The sequence below is a fragment of the Meleagris gallopavo genome, chromosome 2 (genome assembly GCF_905368555.1).
Source record: "Meleagris gallopavo chromosome 2, MGAL_WU_HG_1.1, whole genome shotgun sequence".
NCBI lineage: Eukaryota > Metazoa > Chordata > Aves > Galliformes > Phasianidae > Meleagris > Meleagris gallopavo.
In genome coordinates this window covers 8,569,589-8,588,011 of record NC_139405.1, presented here as the reverse complement: position 1 = coordinate 8,588,011, position 18,423 = coordinate 8,569,589, and the positions used below count along the sequence as shown (strand labels likewise).

At 44.3% G+C, this 18,423-nt stretch overlaps 2 protein-coding genes across 4 annotated transcripts in view; one reads left to right on the top strand and one right to left on the bottom strand.

Moving 5' to 3' along the window:
• Positions 1 to 256: 256 nt before the first annotated feature.
• MSH6 (mutS homolog 6) lies at positions 257 to 11,306 on the top strand. Of its 2 annotated transcripts, none has more exons than XM_085218842.1 (10): positions 257 to 544; positions 1,126 to 1,328; positions 2,970 to 3,145; positions 4,330 to 6,871; positions 7,106 to 7,371; positions 7,905 to 8,022; positions 9,448 to 9,537; positions 10,137 to 10,291; positions 10,488 to 10,687; positions 11,139 to 11,306. In XM_085218842.1, the coding sequence occupies exons 1-10, from the start codon at positions 348 to 350 to the stop codon at positions 11,218 to 11,220; spliced, it is 4,029 nt and encodes a 1,342-aa protein (XP_085074968.1). In that variant the 5' UTR covers positions 257 to 347; the 3' UTR covers positions 11,221 to 11,306. The 2 variants fall into 2 exon arrangements, with proteins under 2 accessions (XP_085074968.1, XP_085074967.1); XM_085218841.1 differs by having other exon boundaries at positions 4,327 to 6,871.
• The window catches only part of FBXO11 (F-box protein 11), a 65,669-nt gene continuing 58,518 nt past the window's right edge, over positions 11,273 to 18,423 (bottom strand). For both annotated transcript variants that reach the window (XM_085218845.1, XM_085218844.1), the window contains exons 15-23: positions 17,613 to 17,735; positions 17,431 to 17,516; positions 17,001 to 17,077; positions 16,752 to 16,895; positions 15,326 to 15,436; positions 14,114 to 14,221; positions 13,173 to 13,281; positions 12,697 to 12,795; positions 11,273 to 12,621 (exon numbers count right to left, since the gene is read on the bottom strand). In XM_085218845.1, the coding sequence (XP_085074971.1) occupies positions 12,492 to 12,621; positions 12,697 to 12,795; positions 13,173 to 13,281; positions 14,114 to 14,221; positions 15,326 to 15,436; positions 16,752 to 16,895; positions 17,001 to 17,077; positions 17,431 to 17,516; positions 17,613 to 17,735 (987 nt within the window). In that variant the 3' untranslated portion in view covers positions 11,273 to 12,491. The remainder of the gene's footprint in view (positions 12,622 to 12,696; positions 12,796 to 13,172; positions 13,282 to 14,113; positions 14,222 to 15,325; positions 15,437 to 16,751; positions 16,896 to 17,000; positions 17,078 to 17,430; positions 17,517 to 17,612; positions 17,736 to 18,423) is intronic.

The window sequence follows — 18,423 nt, the reverse complement described above, 5'->3', positions numbered from 1 at the left end:
ACACAGAGGGCTGCGAAGCGTTGGCACGGGCTGCCCAGGGAGGCGGTGGGATCACTGTCCCTAAAGGTATGTTAACAGACGAGTAGGTGTAGTGCACAGAGACAAGATTTAGCTACGAGCTCCCGAATTCGGGAACGGCGGCTCAGCGGACAGCAACCCCAGCGCAGCGGACGGCAGCGCAGGGCACGACCCGAGGGGGCGGAGCGGTGCCAAGATGGCGGTTCCCGCCTGACGCGGTTGGTGCGGCGCGCGGGTGGGCGGCGCGCGCGCTGGTAGGCGGGAGTGGCGCGCTGTCTTGGCGCGCTGTCTTGGCGCGCCGGCGGCGGGCCGCGTTTCTCGCCGTGGCCATGTCTCGTCAGAGCACGCTGCTCCGATTCTTCCCCAAGGCCCAGCAGCCGCGGGCCGCCGCCACTCCTCCGCCCGCCGGCGGGGAGAACCGCTGCCACTCTTCCAGGGAGCGGAACGGTTTCGAGGCCGCCGCCAGGCCCGCGGAACGTAGCAAGGAGAATGGCAAAGCGGATGGGGCGGCCGCCAAGGGCCGCGGGTAAGCGGCGGGGGCTGCGGGGCCTGCGGGGCTTGGGCCTGCCTCGGGCCGAGGAGCGGAGCGATCATCTCTGTGCGGCGCGGCCTCTGGTGTGCTGGGGCTCGGTGGCGGGGGAGAGCGAGCCCGGGCCCCTTTGCCGTGGGCCGGCTTCCCGTCGGCCGGGCGTTCTGTGCGCGGGGCTATGGGGAGCTCAGCTCGTTTCCTTCGTGCGTCCTGCCCTCCCCTGTTCTCCTGCGGGAAGCGAGCGGCTGTGTAATCTGGCCGTGTCCTGTGCGTGGCTCGGAGCCGTCTCCAGTGCATAGCCCGGGATCTTCTTCTAACTAACGACTGGTTGAGCGCTCCTCCGCCCTTAGGAAATATAGGTCGGGTGGGTAGGGAAGGAATGCAGAGCGGAGCCTGGGGGAACGAAGAACAAAAACGAGACTGAGAGGGGTGTGGGCACCGTTAGAAGGATCTGAAGGGCTCAACTAGGTCACGCCTCCCAGCAGCTTCCCGGGCCCTTCCGCAGGCACGCTGCTGCACTGCGTGCCTTCCTCTGTGAGGACAATACTCGTTAACCCCTACGTCTCTTGTCTGTGCAGTGTCTCCAGTGTTTATTCTCCCGGGGACTTGGTCTGGGCCAAGATGGAAGGCTATCCCTGGTGGCCGTGCCTCATCTACAACCACCCCACAGAAGGAACCATCGTCAGAGGGAAGGGGAGCTCTGCTCGGATCCACGTGCAGTTCTTTGATGTCAGTCCCACGAGGGGCTGGGTCAGCATCAAGTACCTGAGGCCATACAAAGGTAGGAGATGTCAATAAATTGCTTTGAAGTAGAGATGCCTCTCCTTCTGGTTCAGAATCTAGGGCATGGTGTTCTCCATAAGAAATGAGCAACAAAACCAAGAGCAGTGTTGAGAGTGAAAGCACGTTTTGTACTGCCTAATGTTAGGGAAAGTAAGTTTTTGTGGGTTTGGGGTGTTTGTGGTTATAAAGCCCTGAGCCCTCTTGTTTGTTAGGTTACAGTGAAAGCTGAAAGCTTGCTTATGTTTTAAAGTTTTTCTTCTTTTATTCTCCACATGTATATAAAGAAAATCAAAGACAAATCCCTGAAATCCAGAAAAAATGTTAGAACTGTCAAATCTTGTTTGTAAGCAAGTATTTGAGAGTTGACATTTGCCCTGAGTAGGAAGATTAGGCACAAGAGCTCCGTCTTAAGGGTATTGCACTTAAGCCATAATTAGTTTTAAAATGGTAATGTTTTCCCAGTGTTAGTACAGTCCAGTGTAGGTGAATGGGTTCACATGCATCTTTCCTGAAGGCATTCGAAAAGAATCGGGTGTATTTTTAAAACAACTTGCAGTATTTATAGAAACAGATGTGGGTTAAAGAATTGAATTACTTACCAAAATAATCGCAGTAAAATAAGAAAAGTGCAAAATGTTTAAGCACAGGAGTACTAGTCTATCTGCAAGAAAGGTGGTTAATTCAGAACAGAGTATGAATATTTAAAATGAGTATTTAAAATGCTTGCTTTGCTGTTAAATTAAGGTGAAAAGCACTTTAAAAAAAAAAAGAAGTTGAAATCATTGGTTAAGAGAAAAAGTATTGCTTACAACTGAATAAATATAAACACCACAAAGCCAGACTTTGTAACAGTTGGGCATACGAGAAATTGAGTGATTTATGTATATAAATAGATTAAGTGAAAATGAAGATGTTGCACATGACTATGCAATTAAATTGCATGATGGGATTTGCTCCTGCAACTGTTGTCATTATCAAATACATTAAAAGTATTTTTAGATTGTCTCGCTGCATTTGCAAACTAAAATGAAGATCTAGTTTGTTGATATGTTGCATTTGCATGGTAGAAATAGCTCCTTGAAACTTCGTACTTGGGTACTGAGAGCCCACAAGCTTTGGCCTACAGTTAATTTGGAGCTGAAGCTTCGGCTAACAGCAGCCTCCCAAGTGACTTGCAAGAACAGGTGTAAAGATGTGTTCAAGCAGAACCTATTGCTTCATGCAGACAGCTAAAAAAGCAGAAAAAGGAATCATCCTTCCCCATCTGTGGCGTTCTCTTCTCTGTCCCTAAGCCGAGTATGCGGTATGTTATGTATTCACCATTTATTCCTTCAGCATAGCATTAAGATGAATCCCTACTTCTCTGGAGATCCTTTCTAGAAACCAGTCTATAGGTTGGTTGCCTTTGCTTTTTGTCTTTGTTTTCAGATAGTTGCCTTCTGCAAGAAAAGAGGAACTGCACTGCTAAAGGGATGTGAGAGGAGGGAAAATACATTGTATATAGAATGTACATATTATATGTAATATATTTAATAATCTAATGATATCTAATAGCTTGGGTACATTTAAAAGCAAAAGATGAATGCTAACTGGCTAAATGCTGGACCAGCTCAGTTTCTGACAGGTGGCTGTTTTGCAGGCTCATCAGACAGAGAGGTGCTGAAGGGAGGTATGTTTTATAGTACGAAGCCTGAAATTAAAAAAGCAATGGAGCTGGCAGATGATGCCATGAATAAAGATAAACCTAAGAGACTTGAGCTGGCAGTGTGCAGCGAACCTTCAGATGCTGAGGAGGCAGAGGAGGAGGAAATGGAGGTAAAATATTTCTTGCTGTCATTTTCAGAAATAACGGTAGAATTTAGAAGCTGTGTCTTGGAACTAAGCACAGAGTATCTGCAACCTTGTGGTACAGTAACCACTGCTTGTCCGCTCCTTGATAGCGCATACAATGAATGCCTATGCCATTTTGTATTGCCTTTGTGCTGTTAGATCATATGTTCTTCTAGTAAGAAGAACAAGTCTAATGTCTCTTCAGTGTTCCCTGACCTCAATAAGTTTCTTAAATTCTCTAATATATTTATAATCTCTTCTCAGTGGCCATTCCCTGGGTACCCCCACTTACCTGCTGTCTGACAAATTACTCTCTTTTATTCATATTATCTCTATTCATATTCTAAACTGTCCTAAATTCAGTTGAAATTCTCATTTCTCATGTAAAAATTGATAACTTTTTGAATGCTTGGTTTAAGACACTAAGTTGGGTTTTAGAGCCTGATCTTGTGGAGTTGCACCAAAATGCAAATTTTTATACTGTTAATGCTAGTCTGTTGGGATAACTAACATGAGATCTTTTAGTGTGTTGCATTCATAATGTATTATAATTCAAATACCATTTCAATACTGCCACGTGCATTGGAATAAATTTCTGTGGTATGAGGAAACTGCTGATGGACAGTAGTGTTCCTTACCTCTTCTGTCAATGTGACCTGTCTGTTCTTTCTCCAACATGACATTTCTCCAGCAACAGGTGACAACACTGCGGGGCAAACCACCACTTAGTACAGTCTTTCGATTGCTGCATTCTTCTAGCACAGGCACTGGTACTGTTAAAGCTTTAGGCTGAAAAGACAAATAATGGAGTTCCCTTTCTTTCTACTAAACATACATGAACTGAACAGCATGGTTAGCTGATGGAGGTGTTTCTTCTTTGTGCTGGCTGTCATGTACTTTACACCCTTTGTGTTTGAAGCTTCTATTTTTTAACATGGATCACTTATGCATATTCAAATGAAGCAGTAAGGAATACAGAGAAGAGCAGTTACGCCACGGACAGATAGTGTATTTCCCAGTAAAGAATATTCTGTGAAGTTATACAGCTGTGTGGCTGTGACTTGCTTGAAGTATCATAGCTACTGCATTTGTGTGCTTCTCTTTGCAGCTGTGATATTTTACTTTGTGGCCAGAACTTTTAATAGATTAAATAATTTCTCTTTCAGCAGATGAGTGGAAGTGCATCAGGTGACAGTGATGACAGCAATAGTGAGGAGGATGTGAAGGGCAAGAAGCGAGTACCAAGCAGAGGAAGTGCCATAAAAGCCAAAAGAAGAAGAGTGCTGGATTCGGACAGCGATCGTGATGGTTCTGATGTAGAGTTCAAGCCTGATGTGAAAGAAGCAGCAAGCAGCGAGGAAGCTAGTAGTGGGGTGGATGAAAATGAAGCTACTGATGCAGAGACAGATGCAGAGAGCGTTGAAGAAAGTCCCATAAAAGTCCCTTCTAAACGGAAGAGAGGAAACGTTAGCAAGCCTTCTAAAAGAAGTAGCTTGGAAAATGAACATTCTGAAGCACCCAAAAGAGCCGCACCAGTTTCGTTAGAAGCCAAGTCTAAGCTGACATTGTTTGCAGCACCTGACAATTTTGAGTCTCAGGCAAATGCTTGCAGTGGAGGCACTGGTGGCTTGGCAGCATGGGAACATGAGAAGCTTGAGTGGCTGCAGGAAGGGAAAAAGAAAGATGCACACAGGAGACGACAGAATGACCCTGACTATGACCCATGTACTTTGTACGTACCTGAGGACTATCTTAACAAATGTACACCTGGAATGCGGAGGTGGTGGCAGCTGAAAAGTCAGAACTTTGATGCGGTGATTTGCTACAAAGTTGGAAAATTCTATGAGTTGTATCACATGGATGCAGTCATTGGTGTGAATGAGCTGGGCCTGATATTTATGAAAGGTTCATGGGCTCATTCCGGTTTTCCAGAAACTGCATTTGGCAGATTCTCTGCTATTCTGGTTCAGAAGGGCTACAAGATAGCCCGTGTTGAGCAAACAGAAACTCCTGAAATGATGGAAGCGCGCTGCAAGGCAACGGCCCACCCAACCAGGTTTGACAAGGTTGTACGTCGGGAAATCTGCAGAATCCTTACCAAGGGCACTCAGACTTACAGCATTATAGATTGTGATCCGTCAGAGAACCATAACAAATACCTTCTGTGTGTTAAGGAAAAAGAAGACTCCTCTGGACAACGTGTTTATGGGGTCTGTTTTGTTGACACATCAGTTGGGAAGTTTTATGTTGGCCAGTTCTCAGATGACCGGCACTGCTCGAGGTTTAGGACTTTAGTGGCACATTACACTCCTGTGCAGGTCCTGTTTGAGAAGGGGAACCTGACTGTGGACACTCAGAAGATACTGAAAGGCTCACTCATTTCTTGCATTCAGGAGGGGCTGATCTCTGGCTCCCAGTTCTGGAGTGCATCTAAAACACTAAAAGTTCTTCTTGAAGAAGAGTATTTCAAGGAGAATCAAAACCCTGAGAATGGATGTGTTCTGCCCTCTGTAATCAAATCTCTGACTTCAGAGAGTGACTCGCTGGGGTTAACTCCTGGCGAAAACAGCGAGTTAGCTTTGTCAGCTCTTGGGGGAATTGTCTTCTATCTCAAAAAGTGTCTGATTGATCAGGAGCTGCTATCGCTGGCAAACTTTGAGAAGTATGTCCCTGTGGATGCTGATAATGCAAAAACTGCAAGTGCCAGTAATTTCTTTGCCAGAACTGACCGGCGCATGGTGCTGGACGGAGTCACTCTGATGAATCTGGAAGTCCTGCAGAATGGAACCAACGGAACCACAGAAGGTACTTTGTTGGAGAGGATTGATTCCTGTTGTACGCCGTTTGGGAAGCGGCTCCTGAAACAGTGGCTTTGTGCTCCGCTTTGTAATCCTACATCCATTAATGATCGTTTAGATGCTGTTGAGGACCTTCTGGCGGTGCCGGCTAAACTGACTGAAATTAGTGAGCATCTGAAGAAACTTCCTGACCTTGAAAGGCTGCTCAGCAAAATTCACAGCATTGGATCACCGCTTAAAAGTCAGAACCATCCTGACAGCAGGGCCATCTTTTATGAAGAAATTAAATACAGCAAAAAAAAAATTGCCGACTTTTTGTCTGCGCTGGAGGGGTTTAAAGTAATGAACGAAATTGTCGATGCCATGGAAGAAGTTGCCAGTGACTTCAAATCTCAAGTCCTTAAGCAGTTGGTCACCCGCAAAGCCAAACATCCAGATGGACGCTTCCCAGACTTGAGCGCAGAGCTTAAAAGGTGGGATACTGCTTTTGATCATAACCAGGCTCGCAAGACAGGAGTGATTACTCCAAAGGCAGGTTTTGACTCCGATTACGATAAAGCACTACAGGATATTAAAACTGTTGAGGAAGATTTCCGAGCATACCTCGATAAGCAACGCAAACTGCTCGGAGTCAAATCCGTGCTGTACTGGGGGACGGGCAAAAATCGGTATCAAATGGAAATACCAGAAACCGCCATATCGCGTAATTTACCTGAAGAATACGAGCTGAAGTCAACCAGGAAAGGATACAAACGTTACTGGACCAAGGAGATTGAGAAGATGCTGGCTGAGTTGATTAATGCTGAGGAGCGAAGAGATGCGGCTCTGAAAGACTGCATGAGGCGTTTGTTTTACAACTTTGACAAAAACAGCCAAGACTGGCAGACAGCCGTACAGTGCATCGCTGTGCTGGGTAAGAGCCTTTCGTGCAAGTTTTACATAAAGTAAAATCGCTCTTCCAGAGTAAAGGATGAAATCTGGTCATGGTAAGCCAAATAGAAAAGGGCTGTGGCCGGCCCTTCATTGGTGATTTAAAAACTCTGGTTGTGATAACAGCATTAATATGGCAGAACAGGCGGGGTGCTGGGTCTCGCTGTTCCCAAGCTCTTTCATCATTCCTGTTGTGGAATTTCTTTTAATCTTGTAGATGTCTTGATGTCCCTTGCTAACTACAGTCAAGATGGTGATGGACCACTGTGCCGACCTGTAATTCTACTGCCTGTGGATAGTGCTCCTCCCGTCCTGGAACTGAAAAATGCACGCCATCCTTGCATTACAAAAACTTTCTTTGGGGATGATTTTATTCCTAATGACATCGTGATAGGCAGTAAGGATGAAGATGGTGGTAGTGAAGCTTCCTGTGTACTAGTCACTGGCCCAAACATGGGTGGCAAATCAACACTCATGAGACAGGTGACTGCTGAGCTACATAAAACTGAGTGTTCCAGGGTGCCTGTGTTTTGATGAAAGGAATTGTGACTTGGCTGTTCATAAAGGTCCCAGGGGTGTACTGCAATAACACTGCAGCCAAGTTATAATTCGGGTTAAAAATGCTTATGTTTAGGTAGTAGATTGTCTATTTCTTTACTTTATTGGGGAATAAGTTTTATTGCTCTTGTGATGTGATAGAGCATCATAGTGATCTTACCCCAGGACTTGGTATCATCTGACAAAAGATGCTTTGGGTTGAACAAGATGAAAACAGTTTGGAGGCAACTGGGGAAGCAGTAGGGAGTTTGCCTTATAAGCACTGCTTGCTGTGTTTTCAAGGCTGTCTGAGTACTTTAGTCTCGTAATCAGGGATTATGATGCTGCGACTTGGAGCTGCTAAAACAGTGGGGAAGTTTTATGTACTCGAGTCTTAGCTTTGTTCCCTTGTTCTCTGTGTGGAACCGAAGCCCCAAGCACACAGTGGAATTTCATGTGTGGCAATGTTTGTTCTGCAGGCTGGTCTCCTGGTTATAATGGCTCAGCTGGGATGCTACGTGCCTGCTGAGGTCTGCAGGCTCACACCCATCGACCGAGTATTTACACGGCTCGGTGCCTCCGACAGAATCATGTCAGGTGAGTTTGTGAACTCCAGTGTTCTGCCACAGAGGGAGGTTCTTAGCACACCTGTATGCAGGTGGGAGAGGGATGCTGTGTCGTACTTCCACGGAGAGCTGGGCAGAGTGCTTTGTCTGCCATTGTTCAGAGCATGTGTGGGATTGCTTGCTACGCTCGTTTGTTCCATGTGTGTATTGTCTGTTCTCTTTGACACTCGGGTTCACTTATGCAATATTGCATTTCCTCATTGAAGTGAAGGCCACAACAGCTACACTGGGGATGTGTGCCTGGGGTGGTGTGCCCAGACTCACGCGGCTGGAAAAATAATCATTCTTTGTGCTACTAAGTGTAGTATCATGATTCAGTTAAGGAAGGTGCAGATTTGCTGTGATCTTTGTACTGAAAGATGTGGGTCAGTGAATATGAGAACTAAAGCCTGCTGAATTTTGTTGCACATGAGGAATTTGGAAATGAATCATTCAATCTGAACACTTAATTAAAGAAAAAACAAGTATTTCCCCAATTGGAGGCTCTTGCAGCTATTTCCTATTTTGTTTAACTTCAGTACAAAAAGAAAACCATACCAAGTCCTGGAAATGCAGAGAACATTAGTGGATCGTGTTCAACCATGCCTGTATGAAACTTGTTTTAGAGCAGAAGGGTGTGGAGGGTTATGTGGTTGTGACCCAAGGATACAAGAAGTAAACACTTCTCTACTCTGAAACTGCAGTAGTTACTGTTGCCTGTGATGAGTAGAGCAGGAATGAACCCTGCAAAGAACTGGTAAATCTGGATTTATACCCATATGGAATATAGTGTGCAAGGCTCTGAATTGTGTACTTCTGCTTGTAGTCTGTTTTAAAACAAAGAGCAGGATTTCAGGTCATGGATTGTAACTTGGTGTGCTGGTACTCCTGGCAGACATTTGGTTTTCAGCAGTGAGGTTTTTACTAAGAAAGGTTTTTTTTGGATGACTGCAGCCTTAATTGTCTGAACAATCCATTGCTTTGTCATCACCCACCAAAACAATAAGGGCATTTCTTAAATCTTTTTAAGGTTTCCTGTTGTTTTTTTTGTTTGTTTGTTTATTCCCTGTTGAAAAGTCATGTATATATGCGAGGGCTGCCTGTCATGCATTTGAGAGCAAGAAGGGGCAAAAGATCTTGTCTTGTTTCCTTTGTGCCTTTCTTTTCATTGAGCTAATAATCTGACCAGTGCTCTGAGTGCACAGATGAGCAGGGTTTGGTGCCTAACCAGTACACATCCTGTCAGTCAAATTAAGCCCTACTCTTCTCATGCTAGGAAAAGAACAAGCGTTATGTTTTTGATGAGTTTGCTTCAAGTTTCATTTTAGTTTGACTAAGACTCAGTGCAGATCAAACAATCTTTCAGCTGTGTTCTTGAGCTCTTCAATGCCTTCATAGCTATTTTTTCTCTTTAAAGGTGAAAGTACCTTCTTTGTTGAATTAAGCGAGACTTCCAGCATCCTGCAGCATGCAACAGAGCATTCCCTCGTTCTTGTGGATGAACTCGGTAATCAGTCTGCTTTGTAACAGATGGAAACTGGCTGAGATGGGCACTAGGGCTGTGCTGATGAGAATGGGGTACACAGAGGGAGTCGTAGTGTAGTGTCACTGATTTGTAACCAGACACTACCCAACTCATCCCCTGTAAAACATGGATCCCTTGGGTGCCCTGGGAACCAGTGCAGCGCCTCCCATCCTCCAATCCCTATTAGCCTATTTATTTCCAGCTGAGTCTTCCTGCTGGCCTTTGCTAGATTAACCACAGCAAACCTTTAGCATGCCAGCAGCAAGTCTCAGAGCAGAAATGTCTTTCTCTGCAGTACAGAAGAGACAGTGGCTGTTAGGGAGCAGATGCTGCAGTCACTTGGCCCTGCTGGTGGCTCTCACTGCTGTTTCTTTCCTCCCCGCCCTCGCTGCACGGAAGGGGGTTTGCTGTGTATTAGCTTGCAGCACGTCAGTGAATTGCATTCCTAAGTCTTCAGGAACAACAGCTTTGCTTCTGTTGACCCATCTTCACACTTGTGGGGGTCTCTTCAGCAGCAAGTAGACGTCAGACTGTTTATGTTCTTGGTTCTTGGGGATGACGGCTTTTCCATTTCACACCAGGCCGAGGCACGGCTACGTTTGATGGAACAGCGATAGCAAGTGCAGTTGTTAGAGAACTTGCCGAGAACATCAAGTGTCGCACGCTGTTCTCCACGCATTACCACTCCTTGGTAGAGGACTACTCGGGCAGCGCGGCCGTGCGGCTCGGACACATGGTTTGTATCAGCTGTAACGTGCAAATCTTGAACATCAGCGGATGGGATTTGTCCTGGTGGCTGGCAGACCTCGTGCTGTGAACGATTCTCTGCAGCCTTCTGCTCAGACACAGGGCTCCCCTGGGAGCAGGTAGTTTTGTGCAGCTGTTTGTCTTGTGTGACATAAACTTAACTGGCAGTCATTTAACTTTTCTAGGCTTGTATGGTGGAAAATGAGAGCGAAGATCCAAGCCAAGAAACAATTACATTTCTGTATAAATTCATTGAAGGAGCGTGTCCAAAAAGCTATGGCTTCAATGCAGCAAGACTTGCTGACATCCCAGAGGAAGTTATTCAGAAAGGGCACAGAAAAGCAAGAGAGTTTGAAGAAAAGACAATGTCATTGCGAATATTCAGGTGAGGCCTCTTCTCTATTCTGAAGTTGGACGTTGCTTTCTTGGCAGCCATTTTACAATTCGGTTGCTGCTTTTCTTTACAAAAGCAGAGCAGAGGGGGGGGGGAAGCAAAACCCATTTTTTGTGAGTATCAAATGTATTATACAGTCACTGGGGGAGGGACGTTCAGCCTGGCTGTAAGATAGCAGATTGGATGCTGTAGTTTGAGTCTGGGTCACTGTGCTTGTGCTTAAGGCAAAGAGCATGGCTGCAGAGGGACAGGGTGTGAGCTTGAGCCAAACCCAAGGGCTGTGAGTGAGCCCGTGCTGGTGGCTGCTGGGGAACAGCGCTATGCTGCCTCTGCACTCGGGTGCTGCAGGCTGACAGCAGCTTTGACCCCACACAAGGAGTGCCAGGTGCTCTTGCCCCTTTGTTGCTATGTTAATGACAGTGATGCTTTTTGCTTCCCTCAGGTTTCTGTGCCGGGTGGTGGATGGTGCAACACGTGATGCGAACGCGGTAGGGAAGCTTAGCACTATGCTCAGTCACCTTTAACTTGAGGAGTTTCTGTACTAGCGGTTTGTCAAAAAGGTGGTAGCAGACAACGTTATGATCTAATAAACTTTATTTTTTAAAAATGACCATTTTTCCATTGTCTTTCCTAGGAAATTAAACCCTTTAATTCTTACCTACCCTCTACATAATGGTTATTGAGTACTCCACAATATATTAAGTCTAGATGTTATGGTACATGCATACACTTTCAGGCTGTTGATTACCCACTGTCACCAATACACATAAATGGAAAAAAGCTATGAAACTGTATAGGGCTGTATATATACTTGTCTCAGCTTCATTAGAGCAGGAAATTGCTGCGATTTCCAGCAGGTTATGTAAAGTAATGTCCAGACTGTTCAAAAAAAACTATGAACAGAGTAAAATACAAGACTGTTTTGAGGAGACTTTCTACCGTGTACTTTAAAACATAGTAAAATTTCACTCACAAAACTTAGTTACATGGGTACTCTGTTTTATAGTGCATTATAGTCTAGGAAGTCTCATTAAAACACTCGCTTTTTTTGTTAGGGTGGTTTGAGTACAGACTATTGCTGGGGCAGGGAAGGAGATTATTCTAACTTCAGAAGACACCAGAAAAATTGCTGGATATAATTTAAGATTAGTGTTTTCTCTTTCATAGAAAGAACGTACATACTGGGACATGAGTACAGTTACAGCAAGTCTAGGTGTGCTAACAAAACAGGACACATTCAAGTACAATAAGATTTTTTTTTTGCTTGAAATTAGAAACAAACTACATGAGATTAAAGCATTAAAATCATATTTCTCAATCTGAATAAATGTTAAAAAAAAAATCAAAAGAAATGCAGAAGTGCTAGCTCACATTTTTTCTTTTTACCATGTTACAAAAGCAATTGGTACCCATGTCCATAAAGGCAGCAACAAAGAATGCTGCTTGTCTACAGAATAGTACTACTGCAAATTGGACTGCGTTTCAATGCTACTTGTAAAAACACCAGCTTTCGGAAGTTGGTATCTGTACAAAACTGCAGCTTATTTTTTTTCTTCACTTCTGTCCCTTCAAAGTCTTTGTTTACACAGTAATGCTAAAACGCCCAGTTCTGTTATCCTGAGTCAACATATTGCCACTTTCTTTTTTGGTAGGTTGAGCTCCATAGTGTCAACACCTCACACATCCGCTTTAATACAGTCTCTTTCTGCAGAAATGGGCAAGTATAACTTCCTCCAAAAAAAAAGGTTTAACAGTTATGATATTAGAATGGCAGGACTTTCTTTCTGAAAGGAATTCAGTTGTGCTGCAATGTATTAGATTCTATAGGTGGAGCAGAGTCATATAGTGTATCTGTATCATGTGTAGGCTCTCCAGCAAGTGTACAGGGATTAGACAGTGTTCCAGCACCACAGTCACAGAAAAACCTACAAAGAAAGAGAGCTCTTTAGTTCTCACACTTGCATCATCAGAAGAGCTCGACACGCTCGTAGGAAACATACCTATCATGTCTAATGAATTCTACGTCATGTCCTTGATGGCACTTCTTAATGCAGTTCACACAAATGGCGTTACGGTCCGTGGTGTTGCAGGTGTGACATCTGGGGAGAGACACATGGGGCATGAACCAAAACCCAGCGGGCTGGGACAGGGGCTGGGGAGGGCGTGGGGGCAGAGCAGCACTTAAGGACACACACAGCAGCATAACACCTGGGAGGAACTTCACTTTAACTGGGATCTCCTGGCACGCTCCTGGCTGTGTTTTGGAAAAGGAGCTTTGCCATGTGCTGCCTTAGGGCTCAGGTTTGTGGCAACCAGCCGTTTTCTTCAGCGCTATGGAACCTGACTGAATCTCTTCTCTCAAGACTGAGAGAACACATCTGTGTGTTACTGACATGGCAACTTTTAGGAACCTTGCTAAAGGAAGGAGGGACTTGTCTGAGGAACCTGCTGTGGGTGGCCGGAAGGAAACTGTTACCTGTAGAAGTCATGCATGGGATAGCTGGTGTAACTGGATATCTTATATAAACACTGGCCTCTACTGACAGCTTTTTCTATGGCATCTTGATTGTTCATTATTTTGTTATCTGTTGGGGGGGAAAGAAAAAACAAGCACACTAAGTCAGTGACTTTTCAAAGACATCCAAGTCGTTTTTTCCCCACCTTTTAAGGCTTAGAACTATTAGGAACAGTTAGTCCTATGTCTGTGTTTTAGTTTTGGCACTTCTGCATATGAATGACTCAATGCAAGACAGCTGCTCAAAGGCAAGGCAGATGCTCAGACAACGCAGTGCAGGACTCAGCCCAGAAAGACTGCTCCTCTGTGCATGGATTGCATGAATCCTCTGACCCACCCTTGTTTAATACTTTGTGAATTGGTTTGTGAAGGATGGTTAGAGACAGGTTAGATCCCATCTCGTGCACACTCCATCAGACATTGGAACTGGATGCCTGTAATGGATGCTCCTATTTTCTGAAGAAGTGCTTTGGGATTGTGAACGTCCACACTTCCAGATCCCAAGAGCTGAGTGAGGCGTGCTTCTTTACTGGACATTTGTTTTCAGAGCTGTGACAGAAAACTTCCCATTATCCTAGCTTAGAACATCAATTAGAGATGTGCAGTGACCACCTCACCCGCTCAGAACCAGTGACCAGCTCAGAGACAGAAGAGCTAATAACCATTTCTACATGACTGGAAAACCTTAAGTTACCTTTGGAATGTTCTGGCTATCCATCTAAAAATCTCACAGGGCTCAGCTTGGCTTACTGCCCTCAGCCCAAGTGCTTCATTACAAACTCAGCTCAAAGCCATACCAGATCGGAACCAGAAGCTGAAAAGAAGCGGTCCAATAAAAAGGCAAACCAGCACTGAATTAAAGCACAAAGTGACCAAATACAACCAACAAAGGCTCGGCTCACCTTTCATCGTGACGTTGACACCAGATGCAAGAAATAAACCCCCAAAGCGGTTGTTGAAAATCTGATTGCCTTCTAATGTTGCAGTAGCGTGATTTGTTATTTCAATGCCTGTTGTGGGATGGGAATAGAGGAGAGAAAAGAAAAGCGGGAGAAGTCAGTCCTTGGCCATTGTGCAGCTGCACCTCCCTGTGGAGCTGTGAGGGTTTCTGTGTGTTTTTGTGTTTTTTTAACCATAAGCTCAAGGACAAAAAGAAAACTGACATGGTTAGAAATGGGGACTCTGAAGCACTATAAATCTGAGGTTCAAATCCTCACTGAGTCCTTTCAGAGAGCTACAGTTGGCACGTGATTTCTAGCAGGAACAATACGTTATCAGTGTATCTGATAATAACACAATACCATTATCAGATATTCTCCAGAGGACAAGATTTTTGGGTGCTCAACCTGCCATCTTCACATACACATGGAAGATCTTGTACACACACCTTACCTCTTCTAAAACACTTTTTAAAAATAAATTTTCAAGAAGAGGACCTAAAAGTCATCCCAATCTTCACCTTCATCATTAACCCACATCTTCCATGTAATTTCTCCTGGACTGCTCTTGACAGCAACCTATCGTTCCCCCCACTGCACACAGAAAGAACACCTTTACAGCCTCCTTCTCAGAAAACTTCCTTCTTCTGAAAAAAAGATGGGGGGAAACTCAGGAACACAATTTTAGTTGGAATGGAAGATGTGTGGATGTGTGATCGTTTAATATTAAACATTCCTCATTTCTTTTGGAGTCAGAAATGCTTATTTCAATCATTTTCCAAGTTTGTGGAACGAGGGTTATACCTGAGATGCAACTGATATCCCTCTAAAATCTGTTTGTTATACGGTTCCTTGTTTTAAAGCAGCAACAGAGCATCCATCAGATCAACTATAAATACCTCCCAGACAACTTTATCCATTACTTCTAAAATAAAACAGTGAAATAAATAGTATTTCACTGAAAAATGAGAAGGAAGACTATGCACTGATTCTCACCAGGTGAGCAATAACAGGTATTTTAGCTACAATTCTGAAATTATTTCAAGAACAGACTGAAGGCCATCCCAATCACTTGTTAAAAGCCGTCAGTAATGTGGGGTAAAGACACAGATTTAGCTCAGTGAACAGCTTACTCTAAGCTCTAAAACTTCACAATTTGATCTGAACAACACAAACCTGCAGCAAAGCCATCAAATATTCGATTTTTCCTTAGCACAGGGTGGCTGTTGGTGCTGATAAGAACACCAGCTTGGGCATTCCTGAAGATATCATTCTCTTCCAGAAGACCTATTACAGAAGCAGCAAAGAAGAGATTTCAGTTAACATTTCCTCCATAACCTGTAACCATTCTGTGGAATGTTATTCCTTTCATCTGAAGAATATCCACCAATAGCACTGAAGTTGGCTAGTGAAGTTTAATGTCACTGCAGAACCACAGAATGGTTTGGGTTGGAAGGGACCCTAAAGCCCACTCAGCCCCAACCCCTGCTGGGGGCAGGGCTGCCTCCCACCAGCTCAGGCTGCCCAGGGCCCATCCAACCTGGCCTTGGGCACCTCCAGGGATGGGGCACCACAGCTCTGAGCAGCAGTGCCAGGGCTTCAGCACCCTCTGAGTGAAGAATTTCTAACATAGATCTCCCCTCTTTTAGTTTAAAGCCCTTCACCCTTGTCCTGTCACCCATGTAAAAAGTCACACTATGTCCTATGCCCATGTAAAAAGTCACACTCCCTCCTGTCAGCTGCCTTTAAGAACTTGGAAGACCTCAGTGCATAAGCACATTAGGATTCTCTTTTCACAGAATGGCTTGGGTTGGAAGGGACCTCAAGGATCATGAATCTCCAACCCCCTGCTACATGCAGGGCCACCAACCTCCACATTTAATACAACACCAGGCTGCCCAGGGCCCCATCCAACCTGGCCTTGAACACCTCCAGGGATGGAGCATCCGCAACTTCTCTGGGCAATTTTCAGTGCATACTGTACATAATATTCTGTACATAACAGAATTTGGGAATGTGGGAATGCATACACAATTACAGAAAATCCTTCTAAATGCCATATGAATTTTATGGAAACAAGAGGATCTTTCAACTTTCAGATTTTCTTCTTCTAGCTTCATTCTGCACTTGTCCCCTGAAAGCAGCAGCCTGCCAATATAAAGCTTAATTTGTATTTTTGCTACTGTAGGACAGGAATACTTTAAACTGATTCCTTTAAAAACATCTCTTTTTCCCCCCCCCCCCTCAATCTGTCACACTGGCAAAACCCAGAAAGCTCACATGCAAGATGTTGGCTAGGAAACTTGAATTGAGTACTGTCCTCCAGTGAAATGGCAAAGCTTACAGATGAGACAGAAGCACTGACGTAAGCAGTAATCAACACAGTCGTCTCAGATGAGATTAATTACCCCTCTGCCTCCCACAGAGTTTAGTATTAGTGATGTAATTAAGGCTAAAAAGCACCACGGTATGTTTGTTACAGCTTACTACTTCAAAAGACAAGAGCTGGATTTCTAAAGGGTACTTTAAAATGGACACTGCTTAAACTGAAATTAAACTCTTATCCAGAACACTTGATATATGCCAGAAAGGGAAAAATTACCTCTTCCTCCATTAAATATACAGATGCCTCCATCTCTTCCATCATGGATTTTGTTTCTTCTTAGTGTAGGATTGCTATCTGTTTTAATCCATACACCAGCCATTGCATTATCAAAAATTTCATTGTCTTCTATAAATCCAAGCCCTAGAGAGTAGGAAAAATAATTAAAAATAGGAAAAGATAGAAAATAGGAGAAGATAATATCACAGAAAAATACCAATTAGGGATAGATGACAGAAACAGACCTACCGGAATTATAAACAAGAATACCACCATTCTGACCTCCCCAGATCTTGTTGCGTCTGATTTTGGGGTTGCTTCCAGTTCTAGAGATATAGATACAAAGAAATCATTTACCACAGCTTCCTGTTCCTCAAGGCCAAACTATGGAAGCGCCTCTACAGAAACATCCAACAGATGTGACTGGTTGAAACCTTAATAAAATACTGTATTTTCAAGTCAGCAAACAGATTTAAGTTTCTACACACTTCAGAGGTCAATACCCAGCCTACATTAGAGACAATTCCTTCTGCTGAGCCGCAGCATAAGAATACTCCAACGTTCTGAATTCCACACAAGTTATTTTTAGAAGCAAAGCGACAAGAGCAGTTAAAAAAAAAAAGGATGAAATAACACAACACCATGTCTGTTTAGGCAGAGGAATGAGAATACACGTTACCTTATCTGAACCCCTGAGTACATGTGATTATAGATGTCGTTGTCTTCTAACACGCCGTGTCCATTGTCGTAGAAATAAACTCCAACCTAGTATGTGAGAAATGTCATTATTAGTTTGAAGGTAATGAAATAAAACCGTTGCTCCTCCTCCGTCCCCCTCCCAGCACGCTGAGTAAAACTCACCTGTTTCCCACTGTGTATTCTGTTCCTCCTCAAGACCGGAGTGCTCCCCGTTGTCACCCAGACCCCAGCCAAAGTATTGCTGTAAACTTCGTTCTCCTCAATCACACCTTGGCCTTTTTCATGCTGAATACAAGAAGTGTAAGAGTCGAGACCATCTGCTAAGTGCAAATACCCTTTCGCTGCTGCTACCCACCACCCCCTCACAGCTCCTTTACTGTGGGAAGTCCTTCTCTCCAGGTATATATCTGCACTATTTTTAAACAATAACATTACGTCACCATTTTGACTCTGTTGTAAAATTAAGAACCCTCTGCATGTGAGCCACTACACTTCAAGGTTCTGCAGTAAAACTTGCAAATCCTTGCTGCCTTTTGCTAGAAGAGGCACCTCCCCAGCACCAAGCCAGAGCTCAGCCCCTCAGACCAACACCCAGCCTCATCCACTGGGCTGGCACACATCACTTAAGGTAACTCTTTACCACATGCTTGTGCTTAAATGGAAAGCAGTACTCCCAGAGTGAACTGTCCTGGTTAGATCTGTAGAAGAAGCAGATGAAGCTCTCCACTTGCAGCATTAGCAGAACATCTGGTAATTTTTGGTAGGAAGAGAAGAAAACGTTTCCTTCACCAAAATGCAAAATGGTTGAGGTAAATCAACAGCTGCATCAGTTTAACCAGAGGAGATCTTGTATGTGCTGAAAACTACGCTTTATTCCTCACTTTACAATACAAGCTTCACCCTGACACAACTAGCCTATTTTTCAACCTAAGAAATGCAGTCAGTGTAAGCACAAGCACGCACTTTACACACA

Bases quoted from the DNA above. Each gene is read 5' to 3' on its own strand.
- MSH6 (XM_085218841.1), top strand. From the start codon at position 348: ATGTCTCGTCAGAGCACGCTGCTCCGATTCTTCCCCAAGGCCCAGCAG. The intron at 3,146-4,326 runs GTAAAATATTTC...TTTCTCTTTCAG, and splicing joins CAGAGGAGGAGGAAATGGAG to CAGATGAGTGGAAGTGCATC. The intron at 10,292-10,487 runs GTTTGTATCAGC...TAACTTTTCTAG, and splicing joins CCGTGCGGCTCGGACACATG to GCTTGTATGGTGGAAAATGA.